Here is a 27,230-nt window from a genome sequence, read left to right as displayed (position 1 = left end):
TCCATGCTGCTCCATGTGTAATAATAATAATAATAATAATAATAATAATAGACAACTACAGTATTTGTGAGCCCATTCATCACAACAATTTTATTAAATGATAATATGTCAATGTTGTGTTTACAGCTTGTTCCACTGGCAACAAGTGGCCCAAAAATTTAAAGACGACCATGTGCAAATGAATGTTAAATGAGTCTGTACAGCTGTGCGAGGTTATCACGTAATTTACTATTGAACAATCAGAGCCCTCTTCTTTGTACAATGTCACAGATTTAATTCAATCAGGGCATGTAAAGTGCACATACACATTCGACTGACATAGACAATTTATCAAAACTAGAAAGCTCTTTTTGTGGTGTTTGTTATCAAACTCATTCTACAACAGCTCTTTATTTTGGGTTGAAAATAGCTCGTAGAAGAAAGGCAATACAGTCCCCAAACACTGAAGCCATGGCTACACATTCACAAAAGGTTTGGAAACATGCACTCATGCTTTACAAATATTGTATGTCATGCTTGCAAGGACCCAGTGGCAACAAGCAATCATCATTTCAAGTATGCTTGAAAGGGAGCAAAACAAAAAATCTGCAGGGAATTAGGCATTCATAATATAAGTCTTTGCCTACTATGCAAATAATGACATTCAAAGTCTGTGGGAGTGTATCACCACTCCCTTTACGTGCTGCCGCTGCTTCTGAACTGCACCAACAAACTACTATAGAAAGGTTGTGTGCGGTTCAGTTGTACCTAAATATAATTTTTAAAAATCATGCACAGATACACAATCATTTGTTTTCCTCTTTTCTTTAAAACTTGCTTTTGTCCATATTCCATTTCTTCATGCAGCTAAGGTTTATGTTTTTGGCTGAAGCTCCAGTGCAGGGAATAAGGTATATAAAAATAGTTCAATATGCAACACTGGGAGATATTAGTTACTTTCTTTCAGCAGCTGGAGGTAAATATGAGTTGGAGGCTCATGGATATCAGTGGTAAACTGAAATTGGACAGATAAAATATTGTTAAACTGTGATGATGTTCATGATATCAGTAGCTGAGGAGGCTGCCAGACAGACAACCCACACAGCTCATTATTTTTAATTTGCAAGAATAACATTGAAACTCAACCTCACACCTGTCATTTCAAATGACTAGAACACAGAAACAAAACACCAGTGTAGCTGTTCAAATCCCAAACTGCCCTCAGACTACTGGTACCATTTCACAGTCCTTGTTTTCTTACTGTTTGAACTGAGATGCTGAGGGTTCAAAAGAGCCATGAGCAGCACCGGCAGACCAAACAAACACGGTACATACCACACTGCATGTCTTCAGCACATTCGAAGTTAGTCAAGAAAAGTAGTAGAAGCACTTGTATTTAGGGATACCACCATGCAGCTACTGTCAGATTCTTTGTTGAAGCACCTCTGTTGATATAAATGTTCTGTCCATTCTGGTTTGGTAATACTGTGTTTCTACAACAGTGTGCACAGCAGAAAACTAAATTAAAAAAGAAAAAGGAGGATGCTTTTTGCAATATACAGAGGTTATATTCAGCCTAAAAAGGCAATACAAATTGACTAAGATTTCCTGTGGAGAACCTTTTACTGATTTTGGAACTGATTTTAGTGATAAAATACTTTTTAAATTCTTTGAGTGTTCTACACATTCAAAGTGTAGACTTTGAAAGACTACCAACAAGGCAAAACCACAGCTACTGCCAACAATGTCCATGTTACCACAATCCACTACTTCTGTAGTCTCATCACATGAAATAATATATTAACAGTATTTGAACCTACAGGTCCAAATACAGGAAAGAGTTAGCAATATGACATCATTAATAGGTTTAGCTAATATTATAAATCATTGTTTTCTGGCCCAGACTGGACAAATGCTCACTGCTTAGTAAAATGCAGTAAAATGCTTGGGTTACCATGGTTACATGGCGAGAAGTGGAGGCAATTTGAAAAAAATAATCAATTGAAACCGTTCATGCAGCAGTCCCAAATAGCTATTTTCACAAAAGTGGCAGCTCTCCACATTACATTACATATATTCAGCTTTTATCCAAAGGGACTTACAATAGGTGAGTTTTAATCATGTGGATACCATCCGAACATAGTGAGAATCATTAAAGTACATCAACGTCATCAAATATGCTGAACTGCCTAAAGTGCTACATTTGGAAAAGGCTGTGTTTAGACCGACATCAGCACTGCCTGAAAAAACACAACCCCCTCATTCATTTCAACGACACCACCGCACTGATACAGTGGAGCTCCTCATGCAGAGGGCTCCAGCAAAAACAAGCTAGCTAGTTAGATCTGTAACGCCATCCAGCAACTCACTGAGTCGGCCAATTCTTGGTAGATTTCTTTGTAACGTGAACAGTGTAATTGTACTGTTTGGTATTTCAGAAGTCCTACTGATAAAGCCTGACATCATACATAGTATTTCAGATTGTTATGTGACCCCAACTTACATTACAGTTTTTTTGGATTGCTTACACACTAAAATTAAAAGTAGTACACTATTAGCAAAACCTTACACTCAAGAAGCAAAACATCAGCCCATATTTGCACAACTATAAGTACACTGTCAACCTCACACTTGTTGCAAAACTCTACACACAGTGATTTGCAAAACACTAAACACACTTATCATACATTACACACACAAATCTATCATGAAGTCACTTCCTTGCAATACCAAAGCACTGACTGTCAAATTACCGCACCGTCCAACCAATTGGTTCAACACAGTCATCAGGTGTGCAAACACTTGTTTGCTTAATTGTAGACACACCAATCAGGTGTATAAGCACTATAAAAAGCAGCAGGTGAGTTCATTGGTCTTCAAGCACAATGGAAAGAGTCAGAGACAAGAAGACAGAAGAAGTCAAGAGACAAGACAAGGAGGTGCTCAAAGAGGACCGAATCTGACAAATGAGATCCGCACAACACTGGTCGACCACGTTGTCAACAACGGCCTGACGCTGAGGGAGGCTGGACTGCAAGTACAGCCAAATCTAAGCCAATACACAGTGGCAAGTGTGATAAGAACATTTCGACATGAAAATAGCTTTTGTAAAAATATCATCATATCAAAAACATCTGCACGGTTTCAGTAACTGCTTACAGTACAGTATTCTATGCACTATCAGCACTTCTGTTACCTTTTCCTGTGAAATTACTGTACTATTGTATACTGTTTTTATTTTTCTACATAGGATTGAGGGTCAGGAACGACAAGGGGGAAGGCCTCCTATGTTCACAGAACAGCAAGAGAGGGAGATAGTAAACATGGTTTTGGCCAACAATGCTATAACACTCAATCAGCTCCAAGCTAACATTGTCAATAAGTTTCAACGATATCCATCAGGTCTCAACATCAACACTGGCACGCATCCTAAAAAAAAACCATATTCAAATGAAGCAAATTTATCGAGTGCCTTTCGAGTGCAATTCCGAAAGGGTGAAACGAATGCGGAATGAATATGCAGAGGTATGTATTCACTTTAGCAGTGTGATCTTGCATACAGTCTCGTAATCTTTTACTGTACTGTAATATGTATACTAGATCTACACTGAACTACACAATTTTGCCTGACACTGTTCTTCAGAGAGTTTTACAAATGGATGGAGAGGAGATCCAGCATGAGTTCATTTACGTAGATGAGGCTGGGTTCAACCTGACGAGAACACGAAGGAGGGGAAGAAACATCATTGGCCACAGGGCAACGTGGGGTTAATATAACACTCTGTGCAGCCATTACACAGAATGGGGACCTCCACCGCCATGCCCATATGGGCCCTTACAACACAGCACTCATACTTACATTCTTGGACCGATTGCACAACATAACAGCAGCAAATCAAATCGATCATATGCAATACATTGTTGTCTGGGACAAAGTGTCTTTCCACCGCTCTGCTCTGGTTCAGAACTGGTTTCAGCAACATCCACATTTCACCGTCCTATATCTTCCACCATACTCTCCATTCCTCAACCCTATAGAAGAGTTTTTCTCGGCATGGCAGTGGAAGGTAAAGGATCTCCGTCTCCAGGCTGAGGTACCCCTCATCCAAGCCGTGGAGGAGGCCTGTGACCAGATGGAGATAGCGGCAATGCAAGGATGGATTCGTCATTCAAGACGTTTCTTGAAACATTGCCTGCGATGTTGATTTTTTTACAGTAAACTTACAGTACACTACGTAAAGTGACATTTTGTTACAGTATTATGAATCTCCATGTCAACATTTTGGGCGTTGAGAAATAAATGAGTTTCTTCAGTCTGCAACATTGGTCTTGTGTAGTGTTTGGTGAGTTTACATTATATTTGTACTTTGTTGATGGTAGCCTACTCTAATCATAGGGCAGTAGAAGTGCTAAAAGTGTTTTAGGTTTATCACAGCAGAGTGTAACTCGTGCAAACAGAGTATAGTAATGTGAAACGTGTGGTGAAAAGTGTGGTTTTTAAACAGAAGTGTATAGTTTTTACAAGAGTGTTTAATTATGCAAAGCATCTGTAGTGTTTTGCTATTTGGGTGTGTGGTTGTGCTAATTGTGTCTAGTGTTTTGAAAACACGGGCCCTGTTTTGAAAATCGTGCTTAAGCAATCCAAAAAAACTGTAAAATGTATTTATGACTGTGTGCTGAGGACCAAGTTGAGACATTAGTTAAAATCCAAATACACTGGGACTAACTGCATTTCTTGTGTGTATGTGGCATAATGGTGTCAAAGTGGACAAACATTAACATCATTCTCCAAATTCCACAACAAGTCAACAGGAAGTGCAGCATACTGTACAGCAGTATCATCCCCATCTGTTAAATGGCGTCTTTTCTCTTCTGTCCTCATTCTAGACTTCTTTCTTTCCCTGCTGATGTCTTAGGAGCTGTATCATCACTTCACCTCTGCTTCTTCAGACATGCATAATAAAGTCTTTGCTTTCTCTGTCCTTTTTGTTGTTAATCTCTCTTCTTGGTCTCAGTCTAGTAACCCACCCCGAGGACTTTTTTCATGTGCTCATACACCACGTAGGACATACTGACAGCTGGAATGACTTTTAGGAAGTTGGGGGTGATGCCGCGATAAAGGCCCGGTACACCTTCATGAGATATGATGTATTTGAATTGGCCCACCATGGTCAGCTTGGGTTTACCCTCAGTGATGGCTGAAAGAAGAGGAACAATGTAGGTTACAGAGGCTCTTTTAAGAAGATCTATTGCTGGATCATTGTTCATGCTCACAATGTTTAGAATATGTCTGAAGCTACAGTTTTTCTCACCTTGTGCCTGCATACGTGTCCGAATGAGAGCGAGGGGGTAGGACGCCAGCTGGCCGCAGGTGCTGGAGATTGTGCCACAGCCGAGCAGGACCAAAACTCCTGGATCTGCTGAATGTGCACAGTTCCTCTGGAGCCAGGCGTTCTTCAGAGTCTTAAACATGCACAGTTAGAAAGAGTTTAGAAAATAAATGAGAAGAGTGGAGGAAAGTAGGGTTACAAGAGGTAAGAAGAAAAAAAAAAGGAAAGTGGACAGATCGTCGTTTATTTAAAAGTGTCAGAACTGGAAAGATTTACAGCTAATCTGTGAGCTTCCAACGAATCTGTCATTGCTGGAATGTTACTCATCAGTCACAGTACACATTATATCTGGCAGAGTGATTAGCACAGTCAGCTTCAAGGTGACAGCAGTGCCAGCCAACTGCCACATAAACTTCCATTTAAACTGAGACCACAATTTTCATGAGAGAGGCGGCTCTAACCTGCTGTAATTCACATATTTTTGACACCACGCACACAAATCTCACACAGCTTCTTCAGCAGGGTCTCCTCTCTCTTACAGTAACTTAGGCGATAGGAGTTGCAGTCTTTGAACTATTCATATTCCTTCCTACACTTTTTTATATTCATTCATACTTTCAGCTAGAAATACCATTCAAACTTTTAAACATTGTGGTATTATTCAACTTTCAAATCTCATTCAAACTTTTAATAAAATCTACTTTCTTTGAAGCTTAGTTAAAATGGAAGTCAATTAGTAAACCCCACTCTCACTCATCCTCAACCTCAACACAAACAATCATTCATTTACAGTTTTCACAATAAATGCCCCAATGTATGTTAACAGGAAACCGGTGGACCTAGTTTTCAAAATAAAAGCCAATGATCACTGTATGTTAACAGGAAACTAGTGATTGACCTAGTTTTTCAAAATTCAAAAAGTCCCAGACAGTAACTGCATCTTAACTGGAAAATTAGGTTGAGGTGGTTGTAATGGGATGGCCAAGGATAAAGGCTGGATTTTCAAAATAAGTAATTCATTTCCAATTTCTGCATTTTAAGCAATGCTCTGCAATTTATTCTTCTGAATGTTTTTCAGTTGATTACTACTTCTGCATATTTCAAGCTACAGAAACATTCAAACGTTAAAACTTGTTTTTTGAGGACATTTATGCTTCCAATCAACTTTTTAAATACTTTTTATGCTAAAATATTATTATAATATTTTTTGTATTACAACAGAAGTTAAAACCTTTGACAATATTATAGTTTAACTTCCAGCTTTTCTAGAAATGTGTTTCAGCGCTTAGCTTCCAATTTTCTAGCTGTTAGATTTCTAGCTAAACTAAAACTAAACTAAATTGCTAAACTGCAAGTTTAGGTGCATTACCACTACCCTCTAGATTGAAGTAGAGCCGACCCTGATAGCCAGGACAACCAGGACAGATTTGGCCAACAGAGATGCATATCTTTGGATAAGTGTAAATTAACTGTCTGAAATTCTGTCTGGGTTTTATTCAGATATGAGAAACATGAACTGGCAAACTTTTCCATAGAGCTCATTGTTGTTCAAAAAGCGATTCAAAAGACATCAGTGTTCCTTCATGACAAACACACACACTGTAGTTTAACTAAATTACCTACTACCCAATTACCTAAAAATGTTATTTTTCCTGGTTCAATTCACAGACCGTCAATAGTTATCTTGTATGATTTCCACTACAGCTCACTTACATAATTGTGGAAGAGTGGCTGAACATGTAAAAACACATGTACACACCTCATACACAGCCAAGTCAATACCAGCATAGGGGATGATGCCCAGTGTATTTGGCAGGTAGCCCCTGTAGAAGGCCCGAATTCCCTCCGTCTTCAGGATCTTTCTGGCACAATCAGCCATACCGGAGTATTGTCCTGTCTTCCTCAATGTAAGACGAGTCTTCAGCACCTACCCAACAGAGGGGGACAGGCAAAAGTTGAAGAAGGTAGAAGAATTCAGTGAATAGTTAAGAGTGAGGGCAGATAGGAAAAATCTATTATTCTTCAGTTGGACAAAGGAGATAGAAGTAGCTTTTGTATTATTTTAAATACAAAGAACTAGCATCAAGAGGCCATTTTCCATCCATCCATTTTCTGCTGCTTATCTGGGGCTGGGTCATGGTAATCATTGCTCTAGTTAGCTATGTCTTCCAGCTTCTTCCACATCTTTCTGGGATGTTGTGTAACCCCTACATTGTGTTACGGGTACCCCAGGGTCTTCTTCCAGTTGGACATCCTCAGAAAAACTGCAGATGCCTCAACTCTAAACATCAAGTTCTACTCTGAGCTCCTGTCAGATGTCCAGGCTCCTCACCCTCTCCCTGAAGGTGAGCCCAGCCACACAGCAAAAGAGACTCATTTTGGCCCCTTGTATCTGCAATCTCATTCTTTTGGTCACTAACGGGAGCCGATGAGCATTGGTGATGGAATGTAAATCTACTGGTAAATTAAGAAGTTCACCTTCTGCTATCAATGCCCTTTTATGTTTACCTTAGACATTTTGTTTTCTTTTGTTGATTCTTATGATGGGTTCTGTTTCATCTAGAGCTGAGCTCAGGGCACTGCTACCAAAGCTCCACCATGTAAGACATCAATGTCCCGATCATTCACACATTCCTGATAGGGTTAACTAAGGTTTGTGCAGGGACTATGCTTGTTTTAGTCTTCCGACCACTCAAAGCGCTTTACACTACATGTCACATTCACCCATTCACACACATTCATACACTGATAACAGTGGCTGCCATGCAAGTGCCAACTGCACATCGGAAAGGAGCTAATCATTCGCACACATTCATACACTGATGGCCTTCAGGAGCACATTGGGTTCAGGATCTTGCCCAAGGACACTAGAGGAGCCAGGGATCGGAAGTGGACTGCCTGCTCTACCTCATGAACCACTGGGAAGAGATAACCATGTAAATAAAATGACCAAATCAGAAAGCTATCCTATTCACAAGCCCTGCACAGTAAGTGGACACCTGATTGGCCCCAATGCTAAACTTAAAGCAGCTCAGGACATCTTTAATGAGAAGTGGTGCATGGGTGCCAGCCTTGGTTAATGAGTCTTAGAGCTGAAGAATGAAACGATGCTTGGATTTTCTCAGAAACAGGTACTTGTTTTTTATAGTGCTCTTTTAGAGGAACTTGTCTGCACCAGAACTTGGTTTGCATTCATTTCAAACTGAATAAAATAAAAACTGTGTTTAGCACCAGGAACAGTGAAAAGAAATTTAATGTGAACCTTGCAATCACACAAATTTCCAACTGACCTCCATGGGATAGATGATGGTCTGGGCAATAGCTCCTGCCAGAGAGCCAGCAATGAACCTCTCTTGTACCCTTAAACTGCCCCCCTCTTTACTGCCTCGGATCAGCCACTTGATCTGGCGTAAGAGAAGGAACAGGAAGAAGCGAAGGCATAAAGCATTGATGAAGATGTTGAGAAGGCACAGAAGAGTGGAAGTAATATGATGCAGCTTGAGAGAAAAGAAGTGCAAATGTATACACAGAATTGAGAATGATGCAGAATTTATTCACTTTATTTGACGCTCCAACATGACTCTTTATGGCATGGTGTTGCCCTCAGGCAACAAACCAGTACTTTGGCCCGCTTTTGTAAGTAAAATATCATATTACAAGTCTGATGATAAGTCTGTGACCAACGAAATTTGAGATTGGCGTGGGTTTGACCTTTCACCGTGGGGTGGAACAGTCCTTTTTGGAACCATTGCCGACTTGGACACACTGTTAGCACAAGGTAAGATAAATTTCACTTTTTATTATGTTTAAATTTAAATAACTTTGTATAAATAATATATGTGATGTGCATGAATATGTGAAGAAGCATATTTGATTGAGTATCCAAATAAGTTTAAGTCAAGGGCAAGATCTGATTGAGTAAAGACACTTTTAGTCTTTATTTATATAGTAAAACGGTATTTTTTCATTCGTTGCCTCAGGGCAACATTGTGCAGTTAGACCACTTTTGTTTGAACAATAACATTATCACCATAATATTTTATTTTGCTTTACTATCTACTATTACAGGAAATGTATGCACAAACATTTTACTGGTGTAAGAAACATCGGGCAGTTAAGCTTCTTCCTTCCGACAGTGAGGGCAGTGAGCTTGAGGAGAGTGACAGTGAGGAAGAGTGGACCCCAGAATCAGGTTTGAGGGAGACTTAGGCGATCAGGGTTCAGTTAGTAGAGTAACATACTGTATGTAATGAACGTGTGTGTGTGTGTGTGTGTGTGTGGACATCAGTGGGTGAAGAGAGGAATGTGACCTGCGCTTCCTGGTTGTTTTTTTACTATCTGGTGACAATGAGTCCGTGGATGTAGAGGGAAATGAAGATGATGATGATGTTTCTGAGGAAGATGTTCCACGTGTACCCCGGTGGAGAGCACACACTGCAGCTAATTCCTAACCCACTGATTGACAAACCATTTGCTGATGATTGTTAAAATAAAACGTGATGAAATTGTTGTTGTTGAAATAAAACTTCTTCTAATGTATTGCTTGTTTGTTCCTCATTACACTTATTATATAATATAGAAAACCTTAGCGTTTTACTACCTTCATAGCATCTTGTTCCCCTGAGGCAACAAACCAAAATCTGGTAGTTGGGGTGGGGGGGCACATTTTCTGACTGATATATTATCAGGGACCCCCAAGCTCCCAAAAACTAAGGTGAAATATTTTTTTCCTCCTAAAATAAAAATTCATGCCATAGAGGGTTAAGCAAACACTTAGCAAGCTTGCAGAGAGATCGTCTCTTTGCCACTGACTGATCGGAGTGCACTGACCTGTTCATAGGCCATAAACTTAATGGCAGATTCAGGTGCAATCTTGAGGACATTAATGCCATTTCCCCTCCAGAGTGAGATGACGCCTCCCTCCTGGACCATCCCTCTCAGTCCAGACCACAGATTAATCCCCCGAGACGTAGAGCCGTGTACCTGGACACACAAACTCTGCCAGGTCAGTCATCTTATTACAACCTGTATGAAGTTTGAAATGGTACTGTAGGCTAGTGTGCACATAGAGACACACTGGATATTCATCTGGGTGTAAACCTTTAATCAGTGATCAGTAATGTTTAACTGGCAGAAAATGACCATAATAAATCAGTAGGAAGTTTCCAAGTGCTGCTGATCAATGCCAGTCAGTCCTTTGTTACATAAGTAGCTGCTGACATTTCAAGCTTTCAACACAGGCTGAGCCAACCTTGCTTTGAGTTTTTTGCTAAAAAAGGCAACCCACCTGTTTTGTTTCATTTTTGTAAGTCAGTGAATATCATTGCGTGTGTGAGCTCCAGACTCTGAAAGATAGCCATATGTGGATGTTTCTCCAACATTATATTCACTAACAGCTGATATCTGACAGCTTACAGTGAAACGACCAACCTGCAGGAAGACTTTCAGGCGGTCCAGAGGAGCAGTTCCTGTCCGGGACACAGCTCCTGCCATAGCTCCAGCAACCAGCTGCCTCCACACCAGACCTGTCCGCCGCTCCTGCTCTGAAAACTCATCTGGTACCGTCAGATGTTCCCCAATGTCAAACATCTATAACAACATAGGAAAATATAGTTATATATAGCACGCTGCAGTTTGCAGGTTCATACCCTTTTGCAGGTTCATACCCTTTTGCGCTAAGCAAAATAGGTTTACATTGTTATAAGACATATCCTGCAAGACACGCAATTTTTGTAAGTGGGCGATTTGAAAGAAACTTTCAGGGTATGTTTAAGGTAATTATGTGGACATATCCTTGATGTTTTGTGATGATTGCACAAACAATTTCTGATTTGTAGTCAGATTTTTGCATTTGTAGCGCATCTGTGCATACAGTTCACATCCAACACTAAAGTGTGTTCCAAGCACTGTAGCAGTGAGTGTTTTGTGTAGCATGAAGAGGTTGAGGTCGGGTGAAGAAACAGTAACATGGTTAACAATACATTTCAACCATGATTACATCCAGTGTGTTAAATTTCCAGGGTTAAATAAATGTGTCCAAAATGTGCATTGATATTTCAAAGTTCATTTATGCCTAGCGTATCGTGTTAGCTAGGAAATGGTTGAATGCTAATGTTAGCTGTTGTCTAAAGGTAGTTACTGGGTCATAAAATATGTTGTTTTAACTTGAAATATTTTTTGGAAAACAACGGTGCTGAAGGCAAGAAGTAGCAGACAGCAAGCCCCCACGTGAGCACCAAGAAGAAGACCTCATAAGTCCCCAAAGAACTGAGCCAAGCACAGCATAGAGCAAGGAACCAGCCTTAAGGGGACACATGGCGCAAATTGGACGTGGACTTGACCAAGATACTGGATGGGTCATTGTGAGGAGGAGCAGAGTCCAAGCTTAACCTGTTTGATGACATCCTATACCAGAAGTGCAGAGACAGGTTTGGCGAAGTCACCATCAACCTGCTCTGAGACTGAAGGGAAAGAAAGAAAAGGAGATCAGCCAGCTGGTGCAAAGGCAACGGCAACTCCGCAAAAAGTGGAGGAAGGCAACTCGGGCAGAGAAAGAGGACGTGAAAGCCCCGTAGGAGGAGGTCAGCTTGCCAGCCTTCCCATAGCTGAACGCACCCTTTCAACATGCCAGCCAGCTGCTGGAGGAAAAAAGAGTGGGAGGCTGGAAATCACCAGGGACTAGCTGGAACAACACATCAGGAGGCAGTACAGCGATCCAACAGGGAACGTCCCATTAGGAACACCAGGGCATGTGCCTCGGACATCCAAGTTCAACGCCATGCCCCCCAAGCGCAGTGAAGTCAGCGGTCTTCATCCCCAAGGAAGAGATCTTCTTCTCGGTACTGGCATGAAGGATGACCGGACCGAGAAAACACCAAATTCTGTCTGAGCAACCCGTCAAACGCCTAAGGCGACAGTACACAGCAGAGCTCTCTGACTAACAGATGGGGAAAACTGTGGTGAAGCAGCTCTCAGAAGGCCTGGCAAGGATCGACTAAAGCCAGCTCCCGGGGAAGTACATGGTGTGGTGCTACCAGTTCACACTCTACAGGAGGCTGAAAATGAGAAAAATTCTCTCATCCATGGCAAGTAAGATGGACAGAGTATATGTGTAATGTATTGTGTTTTCTTATTGGGTTGTATTTTGATGTTTTTCCATTTGTGTTGTGTTGCGATCTATTTGCATGTGGTCTCTTGAGTTGCAGTACGTTGGCTACAGATGGCGCCGCGATCAGGTCCGGAGCAAGTTGGCTGACGTGCTCGAGGGACAGACGCAGAAAAGCAGAGGATGCTAACCGCCGGTGGAACACCACATCCAGTTTGTCAGGCAGGTAGGAGGAAGTAGTAGAAGCACCAGGCTAAGAGAAACACTAAAGCTCTTTTCCCCCGATCAGGAGTGTGAATATGAGAGTTGATCTCTGCAGGCAGCTCCAGTTCCCTGGCGAGATCACATCACTCCGGCCTGACATTGTAGTGTGGTCCACTAAGGCAAGAGCTGTACTCCTCATTAAGCTTACAGTACCATGGGAGGAGGGGCTACCTTCAAACAAAAAAAATCCAAGTACTCAGAACTGGCTGCTGAGTGCAGGGAGGCCGGCTGGTGGACCAACATCTACCCAATGGAGGTCAGATGCTGAGGCTTTGTGGGGCTGTCAACCACATGCCTGCTGAGGGACGCAGGAGTGACAGGAGGAAAGCTGTGGAAGGCAACAAAAGAACTGGCAGAGGAGGTGGAGAAGGGAAGCTTTTGGCTGTGGCAGAGGAGGAAGGACAAGTGGTGGGGAAAGAACATCTGAGCCAGACTCCAGCTGCAGAAGGTGGCAGGGAGACGTTCAAACTATTACAAGTCAGTGTTACATCAAAATGATTTGTTTATTTTATGATACAAAGTTGTTATTTGAAGATAAAATTTCTACATAATGTGGCTTTAATACACACTTACTTTCACATGAGGATTTTGTAAATTAATATTAGTTTTTTTTACAGCAAATAGATATTTTTTCATGAATTTAAAGAAAAGATTGGATGTATTCCACACCACTAACACAATCTATCTTGATAGTAAAATTCTGGATGATCACACTGACTACGTGTGTTCTCTCTTATCTGTCCCTTCCTGTTTTGTTTTGTTACGCTACATATGTCCTGCTCCTGTTCTCAGAGGTGTAAAGAATGTAAATACTGTTAGAATGTTTTCACTGTGGAACCTGGTGACTCACATGGGAGTGTTTCCAGTAGTGGATGATCTCCTCCATGTTGTGAAAAGGGTTGAACAGGAAGTGATCACGCCATTCAATCCAGTCAATGGTCATAGTGCCATCCTTGTCCATACTGACAGAGACAGACCCACCAGAAAATTAGAACACATACTGTATAGATTATGGCATCTGCTAACAGTGCTGTAAACAGGTGCTGCAAATTCTCACTAAATAAATCTCCAATGTTCACGAACAAAACAAACCTTTGATGTCATGGTAGATGTAGTGTGGTAAATTTCAGAATTGAATCTCGAAAACTCAATTATTATTATTTTTTACAGTATGTTGAATAATATACTCATGTCTATCTTGTTCTATTTCATTCTTTTCTAATGCAATATATTTTTGTATTTCATTGTACTTTTTGTATGCACTTTGGCACTTTGAACATTAATCCCTGATATACTCCAACTACTCCACAGGATGTTCACACTACCTTTGTCAAACCAGAGGCCCTTTTCTTTTGTTGTTTGTCATCAGTGTAAACCTGCATCAGGGTACTGGGCCTGCAGTGCAGACAGGGGTCCATCCTTGTTACCCTAATGTTCAAGGTCTATTTATCTGACTTCCGTTGTGTGTCCAACTCCAACTTCATGATAAAACAATAGGCTTACAAATGTATGTGTTTTTCTCTTATTAAAGACACTTTTCACTTATTCTGACTAATTACATGACTTCTCAGGTTGTAGTTGGCTCATACTGAAATCATGTGAGGTCACCAAAAGATTTAATCTTTTATATGTTATATGGATGCATGAAGAAATATGTTTTCTTTAATTTGCCAAAAAGTCATTCAAAGACATTATTTATGTTTAGGAACTCCAGAGAGGTCAAACTCCCTGTTGAATGCATTATTTAATCATGTTTTACAGCTGGAGTCTGGACTTCCGAAACATGTCATCATTCAAAACCATATTTATAATGAATTATCATCAAATTTGGAAAAGTATGAAACTGATAATAAATATAAAAAACTAACACACACAGACAGACACACACACTGTACCTCTGCAGTATTCTGGAGGCCTGCTCCATGGTAACCTTCACTCCAAGCTTGTACAGTGAGTGCTGGATCTCTCCCACATCAATTTGACCTACAAAACAGAACAGAAAGCGCTCACACCTCCTTAAACAGCAGTCTGTTTGTTTAGCCAACAGAAAGATAATATCAAATGTATTTTATGTGTGTGTCTGTGTGTTGGGGGGGGGGGTTGTTTAGCGTGCCCACACCATCGTTGTTGCGGTCAAGACTGTGGAACATGAGCCGCAGCCTTTTCTCATGCGCCCGCAGGTACTGAGAGAACTCCTGGAAGTCCAGCAAACCGTCATGGTTGATGTCGCTCTCGAGGACTATCTGCGGACAGAGGGAGCCTGTCAGTCATTCAGCAGGGAGTACAGGCGTGTGAAAATGGGATGGAGCAGGTAGAGATGCTGGAGTATCTGAAGTATGAGCCAGTCCTCATCTCACGGTGTTTGACACATAAGGTACCCTTCAGTGTCTGTATGAGACCCTGGACTTTCAAGTAACTCCAATCCTTATTTCAACGAAGAACACAAACTTTTCCTAAACCCAACCAAGTAGTTTTGTGCCTAAACCTAAACAAAACCGTCTTCTTCTAAACCTAAAGGCGTTTCATACAGACGCTGAAGACCACACATTTATTAAAAATAGGGTTTTATTTTAGAAGTATGGCCTGTTTTTTTTTTTTTTTTACTGTTTTTCTTGTTGCTGCAACCTTTCTCAGTGCACTTGATTGTGGTGTACACCGGATGAAAGACTTGGAACTACACGCTAAAAATTGATGTCACTGCTTTTAATGCTTTTTTAAATTCCTTTGGTTGTTGCGGGTGTGTCTGGTGTTCTAATCTGTAACTCTGTAACTCTGCTATGTCAACATGCTGCTATTTTGTCCAGGAAAAAAGGTTTTCAAATCTCCCTGCGATGGACTGGCGACCTGTCCAGGGTGTAACCCACCTTTCGCCCAATGTCAGTTGGGATTGGCTCCACCCCCCTGCGACACTGTACGCAGTATAAGCGGTTGACGGTGTAATATGGGTGCTGAAGGGTACTTTGTGCGTCAAAGAGTCTGTATTTGACGCCCTGAGATGAGAATGTGTTTGCGTAGGTGCTTTAAGTCTTCATCACCCACAAAATGTAACAGATCAGTGTAATCTTTGCATGGTTATTTTATACATTTTAGATTGATTGATCTTTTATCTGTGTAATTGCCTTTTTTTTTTAAGTGTACAGAGTGTTTTTACACTCAAAATAAACTTAGTTAGTGAATCAGTAATTTCTAAATTTACAGTATCATGCATTCTTACACTTAATTTGCACTTAATTTGAATGCGTTGACTGAAAATCAAGCAGCTGGATACTTTCTCAAGTTTTTCTAGCACTAGTTCACTTAGTTCTTTGAGAAAATGTAAAATGTATCGGAAATGATGAGGAATTTATTTGGAGACTTAGACCCTGTAAAATAAAGCATTACCAAAACCCAAAGATGTATGGGATTCGACCCCTTTCAGGACCCATGGTATGAACCAGGGAACAACTTTACAGGTGAGACTCAATAATCTAACCAACCTCAGGCTCTGCATTAATCACATCAAAAGCTATTGTTTGATGGACATTTCAATACGCAGTAAAAGAAACCTGTAGAGCAATGTAAGTCAAAGGTCTGCGTGCAGGTGCCTCTGCAACAAACATTCTCTTGCAATAACACATGGTGAACTGACACCTGATGATAGGGCCTTCAGAGCTGAAATTACAAGTACTAGAGTTCTGGTGGCCTCGTGTTTAAGATGCATGCCAAATTACTGCAGCATTCCTGGTTCAGTTCTGGTTTGTGCACGGCATCCCCTCTCTCTTCCTCCATAATTTCTGTCTGCACCTCTACTGTAGCCTATACAATGAAGACAATATACCGACAAAAGGGGAACAATGTGTGCAATTTAACAAACTATAATAATACCAACATTCTTCTTAGAGACTGACAACTGATGAAACATAGTTCTGTAATGGGTTGAGTTATCGGTCACATTTATTTCTCTATTTGTTACCATGATACCTAAAAACCTGTCAGCAGACTTCAGTGATCTCTGGCAGATGGATGGCCTACACAGCAAGGAACAACTGATTAGGTTTTGGTGCAGATCCAGAATTTCTTTGTAATTTGTAGCAATCTGTCACAAGTGCCTCCATTTATTAGATCTATTTTAAATGGAGTCTTAAGCCTCTTAATCCTAAGATGTATACTGTAAATGTCCTGAAGCTGGAGTGCACCTTTACTTTGAAGTGAGAGGACTGTGTTCAGCTGATTACCCTGTGCCACTGTGCATGTTTTTGTATTTCTTAACTTGTGAGCAGCAGGTAGACTGTTACGCTTTGGGAATGAGGACACTACTGTGAAATTAATTAAGTTTGGCTGGCCCTCATTTTTCCAGGGGGTTCATGCATAATTATCCCCTCACTATATTCACCAACACAGTTTAAGGTTTTCTGCAGACCCAGCACCTCTGATGAGAAGCAAAGTGGTGGCAGATCAGAAAATACTTTCTCATTACAATATTTTACTGTTTAGGTTGGAGAATTTGTTGAATATAGCCTGGTTAGATCTCTGAATTGGTGCCAAACTTCTAATAATTTTAAGAATGTTCTACAGTGCCGACCTAGGAGTAAAAAGGTTAGTAACTCAGTGTGAAGAATAACACAACATATCATCATATAGCAACTTACTCCCAGTGACAGTGAAGGAGGAGCTCTCAAGTCATTGTGATTGATCATGTATGCTCAGAGCAACAGCCAATCAGAGTCAAGGATATTGTTGATTTTTTTTTTATTCTTACATTTTACTTGTGTGGAATCCTTCACTAGCAATTAACACGTGAACTGAGCAACAATATAGAAATATATTTAATATAATAAGAATGAAAACAAAGTGAGCAGGAAAGAAATCCTGCAGCTAGTAGATGAGGTTCATCGGATGAATCGTATAATGAAAATGTAGTACCACAGCAACAAGTACTGACTGTTGAAGGTGTATGGAAAGTGACATCAAACAAAATAAGTGTTAACTCTATGCTAGTTGTTTGCACCATTGGGAAATGCAAAAAGGTGGAGACACATCAGTCAACTGTTTAAATCAAATGGAAATAACAGGCTAAACTGACCTGGTTCTGTATTATTTATATTGCCTGATACAATGTACACTCACAATTAGGGCTGGGCAATAAAACAATAATGATAATTATCACAATATAATTTTCCTCAATAACATTATAAATAAATGTTCAATTAATGCATGATTTAATTCGTTTGAATGACTTAATTTTTCTATTAAGATATTTATTTTGTTAGGAAAAAGGACTGAAATATTTGACTTAATTTTACTCATGCATAATTGTTGACAAAATATTTTATCACAATTGTTTTCAATGTTCAGTTCTCCTCCTCCTATCTCTAAACAAACCTTTCTGTCAAAAACCCTTGAAAAGATAGTTTGCAGACAATTAATGGTCTTCTTGGATGAGCACAATATTCTTGAAGTATTCCAATCTGGTTTTGAAACCCTACATAGCACAGAATCAGCCCTTCTAAAAGTTTTTAATGATATCCTTTTAGCTACTGACTTAGGGAATTGTGTTATTCTTGTGCTTCTTGATCTGACTGCTGCCTTTGACACAGCGGACCATGAAATCCTGATCTCTCGTTTGGAGTGGTGGGTTGGCATCAAGGACATTGCACTGAAATTGTTCAGGTCCTACTTGGAAGGTAGAACTTTCTGTGTCAGCTGTGGAGAGTCTGTGTCCTCTTCTGCGCCTCTCTCTTGTGGGGTCCCACAGGGCTCAATATTAGGCCCTCTACTCTCTTTATTTGCTCCCGCTTGGTTCCATACTTAGCAAGCATGGTATGTCATTCCACTGTTATGCAGACGATAGTCAGATCTATGTGCCTCTTAAAAAGAATGAAACTGTTGGACCGTTACTTAAGTGTCTTGACGACATAAAGGCTTGGATGGCTCTTAACTTTTTAAGTCTTAATGAAAGTAAAACAGAAGTGATGTATTTTGGTGGCACTACTGGGACCCCCGGTGTCGGTCTGGGTTCCTTGAGTCAGTACATCAAGCCAACAATCACTAACCTAGGGGTTAAAATTGCTTAAGCTCGACAGACAGATAAGGACAGTCGTAAAAACTTTTTCAATTGAAGCAACTGGCCAAAATAAAGCCATTTCTTTCTAGGCAGCACTTTGAGACAGTAATCCACGCTCGGTTGGATTACTGTAATGCACTGTACTTGGTAGTCAGTGGGTCCTCTATTGCTCATCTCCAGATGGTACAAAACGCTGCAGCGCGTCTTTTAACTGGAACGCATAAATATGAGCACATTTCCTCCATTTTAGCTTCACTCCACTGGCTGCCTGTACATGATAGGATCCATTTTAAGATTATTTTATTTACTTTTAAGTGTCTTAATGGTCTTGTCCCACCCTGCATCTCTGAGCTGCTACACCCCTACAGACCCACCCGTTCTCTCAGGTCAGCCGATCAGCTGCTCCTAAGTGTGACCAAAACTAAGCGCAAGCTCAAAGGGGACCGAGCTTTTGCTGTAGCAGCTCCTAAACTGTGGAACGATCTATCTCTGCACATTAGACAGGCATCTTCACTGTTGGTTTTTAAGTCTCTTCTTAAAACTCATCTCTTTTCCCTGGCCTTTGAAAACTGAAGATGACATTTTTTGTTTTAGTTGTATTGATTTTTGTTTGTTTTATTGTATGGTTGTTATTGTTTTTATTTGTATTTTATAAGTCGTGTGAGCTTTGTTTTTAGTGTCTTTTATGTATTCATTTATTGTTTTACTGTACAGCACTTTGTGCCCACTTGGATTGTAAAGTGCTCTATAAATAAATTTTGATTGAATCATTGATTGAATGTTCTACCTCAGATTTGTGAAGTGATCCACTGTTTGGCCTCAAGTGTTTGTTCTGACCATAAAGAAAAGTTTAAACCCACAATTAACCATCTGGTTTCTTCAACTTTCACTCAGGAGCAAAAATCTGCCTTTAGACTTGAAATAAATAATGATTTGACATTTATTGTGATAATCATCGATAGCAAATGATATAAATTTTAACATTTTTGGCCATATCGCCCAGCCTTACTCACTCATGTCTGCTTTTGTACTGCAGTCACTTAGAAACTACTCCTAACCAATGTGCAGCTTTTACTCTTCAGTGTGTGAGTAGGAGTAAAAGTGAAGGGTTTATATATTTGTTTTAATTCAATCTAAAGTTAACTTTTAGTGAGTTAAAGTGCGTTAACAATCAGAGAACTGTACAGCAGCATAGGTGGGACGTCATCTTCCTGTGTCAGAACCAGAAAAACAGTGACACTGCCACATAAAGGAAAGAAAAACAGTAATATCATAATAATAATATAATAATATCCTACAACGCTGTCTGTCTCACAGCTTCTTACTTCACGTTTGTTGTTGTTGTTTCACTAACAACAACAACAACACCAGTTGTGCTGCATAAAAGAATATTTACTCAGATTGGTGAGAGGTTTCAGGAAGGACAGGAGGAGGGTTAATGAGAGGGATGAGCGGGAGTTCAAGGTATTTTCTTGCTATCTATTATGATTTCCTCTCTGTCTCTGTTCCCGCTTCCAGCTCAATCAGCTTACTCCCAGCGTTCACTCTGAGCCAATCAGATTTTATGAGCCAGTCATCTCGTTGCTGTTCCTTTCTCTGCTCTTCAGTGTTGTATGGCAAGTTCCACACCACTTTCTTTGTGTTCCATTTACAGACCCAGGGCTGAAAACCGGATATAACCGCAGAGCTAGAAATTCATGGGGACATACTCGCTGAATTTAACAAAAAGTGTATTGTACAACAATCACTTACTGTCCCTTTAAGTCTCTCCTGGTTGAAACAGAAGCGGCTCAACATCTAGGCTATTCATTCAATGCATACACATAGTTGGTGGCCTGGATTCAAGAGTTACTGCTACATTAAAAACAGGATATTTACAGAAGAGATATCCGCACAACCAGGGTTCCTACAATAAAGAAAATTCAAATGTACAAATTACCTCTAAATGTCCTTACTGTATTACATAACAGCTGAGCTCAAAATGTAATGTAACAAAAAATGTTTGTACCTTTATGATTCCAAGATGAACGGAAGATGATAACATTTTTTCATTTCTTGTGTTTTCTGTGATCCCATGAGAAATTAAAATTGAGTTGTGAGACATGGCAGATTCCACAAAGTCGTGATTTGACGCTAGCATTCATGGAATCTGCTGCATTTAACTTGTGTTGGGGCATGGAGTTCACAGCAAGCTTTGGCATTCAGGAGGTTGAATTTGTGAAACTATTGTTGCTAGGCTCCTGACAACAAAGTGGATCACTCTATTTCTAATACCTGTTCATGAATTGTACCTCAGGTACCTTGCTTCATTTTAAAACAGTAATTGTTGGATTCTCAGTAGGTCTACATGGCGGAAAAGCAGTGGCTTTATATATTTTTTCCATGTGACTTTTTGAAATCCCAGACACTTGATACACACTGCTGCAATAGTTTTGATCTAAGGTTCAGACTGCAACCTCAAGCTTCTAAACATCAGCTGTGGCTCTTCTAAATTTAACTTGAGGCATAGTGCTGACAGTAAAAGAGATATACTGTACATAACCCCAAGACAAATACCAGGTATTGATTTCCACAGTAGTACTAGACACTTTTGCCACTAGAGAGATGATGATGAATATGAGTAATGAACATCAGGCTGCTCTCCTCTTCATCATCCTCCATACATTAGCCTATTAACAGAGAGGTTGGAGCTGGTTGGAGCTGTATATTATGTTATGTTGTATATTATGTTGAAGCTACATTCTCTGCCACCTCTCTTTAGGCTACATATATATATATTTATATGTAGTTTACATGTTATATTGTAGGCTAGTCCAGTATTAGTTTAGTCAGTAAAGCAGATGGCTGGACAGAGCAGAGGTCCAGCCTGTGTGTGCACCTGTCCCAGCATCAGCCTGGCCCCCTCACCTCCTCTGCCTCTCCCTGGTGTAACCCTCGAGCTGCCAGTCCGGTCCTCAGTTCGTTGATGTCAACCCTCCCATCTTTATTCAAGTCCAGCTGCTTGAACAGCTCCGCGTATCTCCTCTCTCTGTCCGCGTCCAGAGACGCTCCGCTTTCCCCGTCTCCTACGTCTCCTCCGCGGTGAGTCTGGGCGCAGGACCGCTCCACGTCTTCGCCCATGTGAAAGAGAGAAAGCCGGTGTTCTGTACTGGTCGACTGCTAATTTGGCAGCCGAGAATAACACTGTCACAACAGAAATGAGTGTCCTCGTTTACCCAGAGACCGGGTCGCTTCCTCGCACCGTAAGGAGCGCAGGGACGGCAGAAAGGAGAAGAGCGAGCGAGGCTGCGCTGTGGATGTGGCTTAGACGAGCTCTCGTCAGATTAATCCCCGCGTCGGTTACACAGCTTGTTCACAGGCGCCAATCCGTGGACTCACTCAGACGAATTAAAGTTTGTGTCAGAGACGGTCACACCGTCCGTCCACCGGAGAGGCACGGTCTCTAGCTCACCTCAAAATCGACTGCAGCATCTCTTTTTACGTTAAAGCGTGTGGGCGCCGACAGGGACTTAATGGTGCATTCAAGTGCACCCCGTAAACTGAGAAATCTAATCTCGAATGGCCTCGAAGATCGTTTGAAACGGGAAAGCTTCTATTTTTATTCCTCTTATTTTACTTTGTTAAAATACATATAGCCTACCTGTCAGTACCTACTTTCTTGTTCTTTCACTACAGCGTTTTAAAATAATCACATTGCAAAGCAAAACCAACCGCCCATTCATTTTCAAGCTGTTTTACTGCAGCATTTTAAAATAATTAAGTCCTATCCAATGGCATGTAGGTCTATTTCATAAAAAAAATCTAATTAAATTGTTATTAGCAAATTGTTACTGCGTGCCTTTGCTTAATGACGCGATACCACACGCACGCCACCTTCGGCGCGCACGCGCACAACAGTAAGGTGTGAGGGCAGGGACGTGCACAGGAATTTTGAAGGGCAGTTGCTCTGACCTGAAAAAAGGCACTAAACACAGTATCCAAAATGTATTAACAATATAAATGTCACCAAAATACATATGAGAAAAAGAGTTCCTTATATTATTGTTTATTGTTTTTTTTAATCATTATTATTTTTTATTTGAAAATAAATAATCTAGATTGAATTGACAGATGGGGAAAACTCGCTTCTAATAAAATATTAAATAAAAAAAACCGCTTAGATTTCGGAAAAAAATACAATCCTTTTTTAACCTTTTGGCTTCCCGTACATTCAGTTGCGCTTCTAGCTTGTATTCACTTCTGTTGGTACGTATCACGTATGGTAACTGGGCAAAACTACGCATGATTTGTTGTAGTATGATTGCATAAAGGAAGGAAACAGGAATTCCGGTAGGGAACAGAATCGACTGACGTGCAGGCAGCGCTGCAGCAGTGCAGCCACTTAAACAGAGTTTGCCCTTCCCCTACTGACTTTCACTTTCGGTGCCCGAATGGAAGTGAATGAGGCTTTGCGATCGCGATTATTTTTTTATTTTTTTATTTTTTCTCGGAAGGGCGAGTCGGAAGGGCAACTTGAGTCAGGAAAGGCAAACGGGCAGTTGCCCGGGCAACCAGAGCAACCCCCCTGTGCACGTCCCTGTGTGAGGGGCTACTTATCACTTTACTTGGGGCTGCACAAAAGAGTAACTAACAAGTACAGAGTATTTAGTAACTGGGCTACTCACAATTTTGTGTAGGCCTTATTGTAAAGTGTTACAGATTGTTAACCATATTCTTTAATAAGTAGGCCTAGTCATAGAAAATGATATATGTTAATGATGTATGTTAATAAAAAACATATAGGCCTACTGTATTTTACATTATAAATATTTTTACATTACATCAATAATAATGATTTAATAATTTTATAATGATTATAATAATGATGATATTCTTTAGATTGGCGACCTGTCCAAGGTGTACCCCGCCTTTCGCCCTGTACACAGGATAAGGGTTGATGATGGATGGATGGATGGATGGATAATAAGCACTTTTCAATAAATATGTTACAAAGTGCTTTCACAAGAGCAAAGACAAGAAAAAAACTATAAAACAGACACATGGAAAAAGCAGGAAAACACTTAAAATACTGTTAAAAGAAAAATAAATAAATAAAATCAACTAAAAAGATATCTCCTGGTTAAATAAAGGTCAAATAAATAAATAAAATAAAATCAGGAAAGTCTGTCCTATAAAACTAGGTTTTAAGAAGGGACTTAAAAGAGTTCAGTGTCTCAGCCACCCTGATTTCCTCATGCAGGCTGTCCCAGAGCCTCGGGGCCCTTAACCATAAACACTCCTTTAGTTTTCAGTCAAGACCCTGGAACAGACAATTGACCTCTGCCTGAGGATCTCAGGGTGTATGGTGGAGCATATGGGACTAAAAGGTCAGAGATATAAAAGGGTGAGAGGCCATGAAGAGCTTTAAAAGTAATCAATAAAATTTTGAAGTCTATTCTTAAACATAGTGAGAGCCAGTGTAAGGAGGCTGAAACAGGGGTCATGTGATCATATTTCTTTGTCAAAGTTAACATTGATCGTATTTTGATATATTTAATAGTAATAGAACACTGAATGGTCCCATTCTGCATTATGAGTACTTTTGATACTTAAAGATAAATGTTGTTATTTGTTGAAAGCCTATTTAGGTGCTTTTATTTTAAACACAGCTCTTTTACTTGTAGTATTTTTATCATGTGGTATTGCTACTTCAGTAACATTTTACAGAGTTTTATTTTCTTTGTAGTAGTAAAAATAGCACATACATATAATAATAATACAAATAATTTAACTTAAGTGAAAGATCTGAATACTTCATCCACCACTGACGTTGATGTTGTGTTCATATCACTGTGTGAGTGAAATGAACCATTGATAGCTTATTGGCTATTAATAGCAGTAATAATGGGGATTGTGAGCTGTGACGTGCAGCAAAGGATAGTGAAGTGCCTGGTCAGCATTCACAGGATAGGACTGAGAGAGAGCGAGAGAGATGGAGAGATTAAACAGGTCAGTATCATCAGTGTTTTACCCTCAGTAGTCATTGCATTTTTTTTTTTTTTTTTTACAACACTCCAGCTGTTTTTAGATATTTAGGTTCATCAGTAGGAGATGGGGAGGTGTGGACAGACACCAACTAGAGATTTTTTAGAGGAATTCATTTATGGTGGTAAATATACTTACTTGTACAAAATACAGGAATTAAGAAGAAAAAAGTGTGTAATTTACACCAGGCTGAAATGCACTGTTTCACTGACCTCTGGTGGCTGAAAGCTTCTGTCTGAGAAGTGTGCTCTGTTGAGAACTTCAACCACTGGAGGTCAGCAGTGCTGAAGGTTTTCAGTTGGTGCTGCTGTAAGACACTTCATACTGTATGGATGTCAGTCGGATGTCTTTCTGAGTGACTACGGTGCAGCTCATGTTTTGTAGTGAGTGTGTTAATCTCGTATATGAATTGAAAACATCTACACTTGGTTTTTCATATGGTCTTCTCTATTTTTGTGGCCGCATCTTTAATGACTCCTGGGCGGACTGTGATAACTGTGATCTTAGAATTCACAACCCTCTAATCACTGCCACCAGGAAAATAAATGAATGAATAATAAAAACAGGTGACAGGTTATGGGAATGGTAAAAAAAAAAATACTCATGACTAAAATACTAAGTGAAATTGTGATTTATTAAGTCAAAATTATGAGATACCAAGTGAGAACTGACAGGGAAGGATGCAAGGAATATATGCAAGCAGTGATGAATTAGGAAACCCCTCTGGTGAAATGAGACATAATCTGAATGAAATTATTGATGATTCAGGATGACCTGTCAGTGGGCTTTAAATGCTGTGTTGTTTTTGCACATATTGTATAATGTGATGTACTGTCCACACAATAAAATGAGATCCTGGGGTCCCTTACTTCTAGTTTTTGTCATGAAGAGGGGGCTTGTGTCAAAATCTTTCAAGAGTTTTATTTTATCCATTTTGTGCTCTGCCTATATGTTACATATTCCTGAATGAATGTGTATGTGATTAAATAACAGCACTGTAAATCTGGAAAATTAGTCTTGACTTATCATAGAAAAACAGCACATAAGAATGAAGAGGAAGGTTCATGGTTTTATGGGGGCCCAGCAATTCATGTCACAGTGGACATATACCTCTGTGCTGAGATACAAAACTGCACCAGGTAGAGACACAGACGTGGAGGGAAGTGATTATTAAGGGTGGAATTATGGAGGTATGGAAAAGAAAGAAAAGGGGAAATAGTCATCTTAGAAGTTTGAATAAGAGTCAGATAAAACTGTCAAAAGAGCAAAGGCATATGCAAGCCTGACGGCTGCACAGCAGGGCAATGATTGGAAAGTAATTGTCACAGCCAGAGCTGTGGCGCTGAACAGTTTTCTGTTTCTCCTTTTGTTTGTTTGTAGGTGGTGGCTCGTCAGCAGCAGAGTACCTTGCCCCACTTTTGAGCTTTGCCTATCTAGTTTGACTTGTGAGTTTCATGTTGATTTGCTCCCTGTGATTTTCTTTTGTGCGTCATGATCTCTGCCGTCTGCAGCCAAGTTACCACAATACTGCGGTTCCAAGCCTTTGTCATAGCCTGCCTGTCTCTTGCTCACATACAAGTTACTAGCCCTGGACTTTACTTTACTGGTTGTTAATAAAATACTTAACTTCACATGGGTGGGACCAGGGTTTGATTCCCACTGCGATACGTGTGACCAATGTGTCCCCGGGCAAGACACTTAACCCCTAGTTGCTCCAGAGGCGTATGTCCTATGACATATATAGCAATTGTAAGTGCAATTATGATGTGAAAACCAGTGGAGTCCCTGGTATCTGGACACTTGGCATGGGCCCATAATATACAATGTTTTGATAAAATATTGTCAAACCTTTTTAAAATATTGAAGTGCTGATGATCACACCTGCTGCCTACTGTCAGTCAGGAAGTTTGTGATCCACTTACAGGTGAAGGCTGTGAGAGCTGAGATGTGTTGACTGCATCATCCACTGGCCTGTCAGCCTGGTAGGCTAACGGCAGGGGGTCCAGCAAGGGGCCTGTAATATCCTCAGGTGGTCCAACACCAGTCTTTCAAATGACTTTGTGACTACAGATGTCAGGCAACTGGCCTGTAGTCAATTAATTCTGCAATGGAGGGTTTTTAGGAGACCCGGATAATTATGGAGCAATTGAAGCATGAGGGATCTTCTCACAGCACCACTGATCTGTCCTTTGCACTCTGATCACTGCATTTGTCAATATGTCTATATTGTTTTGTTCATAGTGTGTATATTAGTGTTGTCTACTCTGTAGTTTGTGTCTGATTTTATTTTATTATTATTATATTATTATTTTATTATTGTATAAGTAAGCACATGTGAGCAATGTACAATCCTGAGTCAAATTCCTCGTATGTGTACACATACCTGGCAATAAAGCTGATTATGATTCTGATTGCAGATCTTTGCTAAGCTGGTCTCCGCAAGTTTTCCGGCAGGAAGACACTGTCACATTCAGGTATCTTGGTA

General features: G+C 40.3%; 1 protein-coding gene across 1 annotated transcript; it reads right to left on the bottom strand.

Moving 5' to 3' along the window:
* Positions 1-250: 250 nt before the first annotated feature.
* Positions 251-22,269, bottom strand: LOC119918459 (calcium-binding mitochondrial carrier protein SCaMC-3-like). Its single transcript, XM_038739214.1, has 10 exons — positions 21,629-22,269; positions 14,798-14,921; positions 14,574-14,661; positions 13,529-13,640; positions 10,740-10,898; positions 10,140-10,292; positions 8,600-8,713; positions 7,069-7,236; positions 5,292-5,442; positions 251-5,177 (listed from the first exon to the last, which is right to left on the bottom strand). Exons 1-10 carry the CDS (start codon positions 21,839-21,841, stop codon positions 4,996-4,998), a joined length of 1,464 nt encoding a protein of 487 aa, XP_038595142.1. The 5' UTR covers positions 21,842-22,269; the 3' UTR covers positions 251-4,995.
* Positions 22,270-27,230: the final 4,961 nt, after the last annotated feature.

The sequence above is a fragment of the Micropterus salmoides genome, unplaced genomic scaffold (assembly GCF_014851395.1).
Source record: "Micropterus salmoides isolate LMB-PRFRI ecotype aquatic unplaced genomic scaffold, ASM1485139v1 Ms_hic_scaffold_10, whole genome shotgun sequence".
Taxonomy (NCBI): Eukaryota; Metazoa; Chordata; class Actinopteri; order Centrarchiformes; family Centrarchidae; genus Micropterus; species Micropterus salmoides.
This window is presented reverse-complemented; position numbering and strand designations above follow the sequence as displayed.

What these genes read in the sequence shown, in the direction of transcription:
- LOC119918459 (XM_038739214.1), bottom strand. Translation starts at nt 21,841, where the DNA reads ATGGGCGAAGACGTGGAGCGGTCCTGCGCCCAGACTCACCGCGGAGGA. An exon ending in TCTTGACCGCAACAACGATG is followed by an intron (nt 14,662 to 14,797) that starts GTGTGGGCACGC and finishes TCTGTTTTGTAG; the next exon opens with GTCAAATTGATGTGGGAGAG. An exon ending in AGTTTATGGCCTATGAACAG is followed by an intron (nt 8,714 to 10,139) that starts GTCAGTGCACTC and finishes CTCTTACGCCAG; the next exon opens with ATCAAGTGGCTGATCCGAGG.